Below are 3,323 nucleotides of genomic sequence, written 5' to 3'. Positions count from 1 at the left end.
TGGCAGGGGTGGCACTGGGTGGGCTTTGAGGTCCCTCCCACAACCCCAACCAGTCTGGGATTCTTTGTGTTCTGTACCCCAAGCAAATTGGTTTTTAACTTTGGCCTATTTGTGTCAAATAGGGCCTGTTTGTGTAACAATATTTAATGACTCGGATCCCTGACAGACCCTTCCCTGACAGAGGCTGGTGTAGGGTTTATTCAGGAATATATATATATATATTCCCAGGAGATGTTTTAACAGTTGTGCCCTCTGTTGTGCATGAGGTGGTTGCTGCTGTGAGCTGTGGTTCCCCCTCTGTGCCCAGCCCAGCCCAGAGAAGGGGGTGGTTCAAAGCAGATATTCTGCAGCTCAAACAATCCCTCCAGCCATGAAACGTGACTCAGCCCTCACAGAACTCCCCTGTGCCAGCAGGTTGCCTAATCCCAGGGGATTAGATTAGTTCTGCAAGGCAAACTAACCTCATTTAGCTTTTGGCCTCTGCTGGCCTGGAGTGTCCCTGGAAAGGATGGAAGGGCCTCACCTCAGTTACCCCCAGCTCTGACAGGGCCCAGGCCCCTCCCCTGAGTCACCTGCAAACAGACAAGCCCCTTTCTTTCCTTTCTTTTACACAATTTGTATCAAACCCAGGAAAAAGCGTCAATTAAACCCCATCTTTTTAGTGCAGAAGTGGTTCACTTGTTCTTTGTGCTTTATTGGACACCTTCCAGACCCCACAGGAGGCTGAACGTGGGCTCTTCTGCTTTAGGGCACTCAAAACACCTCTCTCAGCCAACTTTCCCTTTGCTGGTGGTGAACAGGAGGTTTTAGTGTCTGATCATGACTGATACGTGGTTTAAATGTTATTTTCAAGTCTGTTTGGCTGTGCAGGGCACTGGTGTGGCTGTGAGGAAGCAGATGGGAGGAGGCCTCTCAGGGAGGAGTTTGTGGCACTGCTTCATCCTGGGGAAAGGACTAACAAATTTCTTTTTAGCTTGCCATGTGCTGAAAATGATTCAGAGAAGCAGAGTGGGGTGGATATAACAAGAGTATTATTGCCAACAAAAGAAAATCAGCTATAAAAGGAATTTACACTGCAGTGATTCACTCCCTGAAAAATCCCATGTTCTCCTACACCCTCCTGTAAAGTGCTGCAATTCCTCAAAGCTTTATTCCAACCTGGGGTGGGAATTTAACTATTTTCTGAGTTTAGTGTTTGTTTCCCTTCCGTGTTCCTCCTTTTCAGTGCCTTTGGCAGAAGGAGGTGCTGGGGGAGCTCAGGAGAAGCCCCTGAGACACATCCCAGGGTCCATGTTTTGCTCAGGATTGTCCCTGCTCAGCCACACCCTGGGAGCAGCTGCTGGAAGCCCTGGGCCAGGGGACACTCAGTGGGGGGCTCTTCTGTGGTTCCCCTGTCCCTGGGGGTGTTGGATGAAGAGCTGTCACCCTGGGCTGCTGCTCCAGGCTTGGATTCCTTCTCCAGCCACAAGAGCCTGGGGCTCATCCTCCGGGGAATTGTCCAGCTCCTCCAAGCCAGGCATGCCAGGGTCCCTGAGGAACTGGAAAATCCAGAAAACAACAGTTCAGATCCCTGTCCATGTGTAAGAAATTCCAGAGACAACAAGTTGCTTCGTGCCAGAATCCACAGCTACGGGAATGTTCCATCCTGGAATTCCTTAAACTGCACTGAACGAGTCAAAAATACCTTATTTCTGTGGGGGAGGAAAATAAAACCAATCACCCAAACATCCCTTCGAGTGAGTTAAAGCAGCTGCACGTCCTGGCTGGGTGTTTTGGGGGCTTTTTTAATAAAATTTGGCCAATCCCTCTGAGTTAAGAACCTCCAGCTGCAGGAACCCAGCGAGTGCCTGATGGAGAAATGAGCTCCAAGGCCCTGCTTTGATCCAGGTCAGGCAGAGCTGCACCTTCTCCTGGCCCCACAAATCCCTGGGCACTTCCCTCTCCTGCTTCCACTCCTCCCTGCTCCCCTTCCCTCCCACATGAGGCTTCCCAAGGCTGATAATCAAATAAAAGATAATAATGAAATAAAAGATAATAATGAAAATGAACATGGATTTGGATGATTCCACCTCCTCTGCACTCCCACCAAGGCTGAGGAACAACGGGATGATTTTTCCAGGTGTGTTAAAAACAAAAACCCCCCCAAAACCTCCATTTCAGCCAATTCCAGACAGAAATGAAGCCCAGCTTGGCTTTTGGGCTCCCTGTAACTCAGGCCCTGAGAGCTCAGATCCTGCTGGGAAAGGAGGAATCCCGGGATTGTCCTGGAAACTGCAGGAACTGCCTGGAATTCCTGGGAATTTTGTACCCCTGGGCTTCAGGAGAGGCCTGTTGGAAACACACATTCTGAAAGTTCAGCCCAGTGCCTTATTTTCCTTAATTTCTTTTTTTCCCCCCGCTATTTTAATACCCTGTACAGGGATATTTTACTATTTAATACACTTACATGGACTTAATTTCCTATTTCAATATATTGTGCAAGGATTTGATTTCCTATTTCAATACATTGTACAAGGATTTGATTTCCTATTTCAATACATTGTACAAGGATTTGATTTCCTATTTCAATACATTGTACAAGGATTTGATTTCCTATTTCAATATATTGTACAAGGATTTGATTTCCTATTTCANTGATTTCCTATTTCAATACATTGTACAAGGATTTGATTTCCTATTTCAATATATTGTACAAGGATTTGATTTACTGTTTGAATACACTTACAAGGATTTTTTTCCTCTATTCATAACGTGTACCAGGAGACTATTTGATACATATACAGGGATTTTTTTTTTTTTACTGTTTTAACATCCTGCACATTTTGGTTTTTACTGTTTTAATATCCTGTACAGTTATTTTTTTACCATTCTAATACACTTACATGGACTTTATTTACTATTTAAATACAAGGATTCTATTTACTATTTTAATATATTGGTCAAGGATTTTTTTTACTATTTAAATACCCTGCACAAGGATATTTGTACTGTTTTATTACACCTACTTTTTACTATTTAAATACACCTACAAGGATTTTTTACTATTTTAATACACTTACAAGGATTTTATTTACTATTCTAATACACTTAGAAGGATTTTTTTACTATTTTGATACCCTGTACAAAGATTTTTTTTCACTCTTTTAATATCCTGTGCAAGGATTTTTTTATTATTTTAATACCCTGCACAAGGACTTTTTTACTATTTTAACACACAAAGATTTTATTTCCTATTTTAACACCCTGCACAAGGGTATTTTTACTATTTTAATACCCTGTACAAGGATTTTTTTAACATTTTAATACACTTACAAGGATTTTTT

The 3,323-nt window shown here is 43.0% G+C and overlaps 1 protein-coding gene across 1 annotated transcript in view; it reads right to left on the bottom strand.

Moving 5' to 3' along the window:
• Positions 1–1,009: 1,009 nt before the first annotated feature.
• IFNGR2 (interferon gamma receptor 2) overlaps positions 1,010–3,323 on the bottom strand; it is a 15,175-nt gene continuing 12,861 nt past the window's right edge. Inside the window, exon 7 of the mRNA XM_029965894.1 lies at positions 1,010–1,538. Within this exon, the coding sequence (XP_029821754.1) occupies positions 1,422–1,538 (117 nt within the window). The 3' untranslated portion in view covers positions 1,010–1,421. The remainder of the gene's footprint in view (positions 1,539–3,323) is intronic.

Source organism: Manacus vitellinus, unplaced genomic scaffold, assembly GCF_001715985.3.
Source record: "Manacus vitellinus isolate BGI_N305 unplaced genomic scaffold, ASM171598v3 scaffold_122_pilon, whole genome shotgun sequence".
Lineage (NCBI taxonomy): Eukaryota > Metazoa > Chordata > Aves > Passeriformes > Pipridae > Manacus > Manacus vitellinus.
This window is presented reverse-complemented; position numbering and strand designations above follow the sequence as displayed.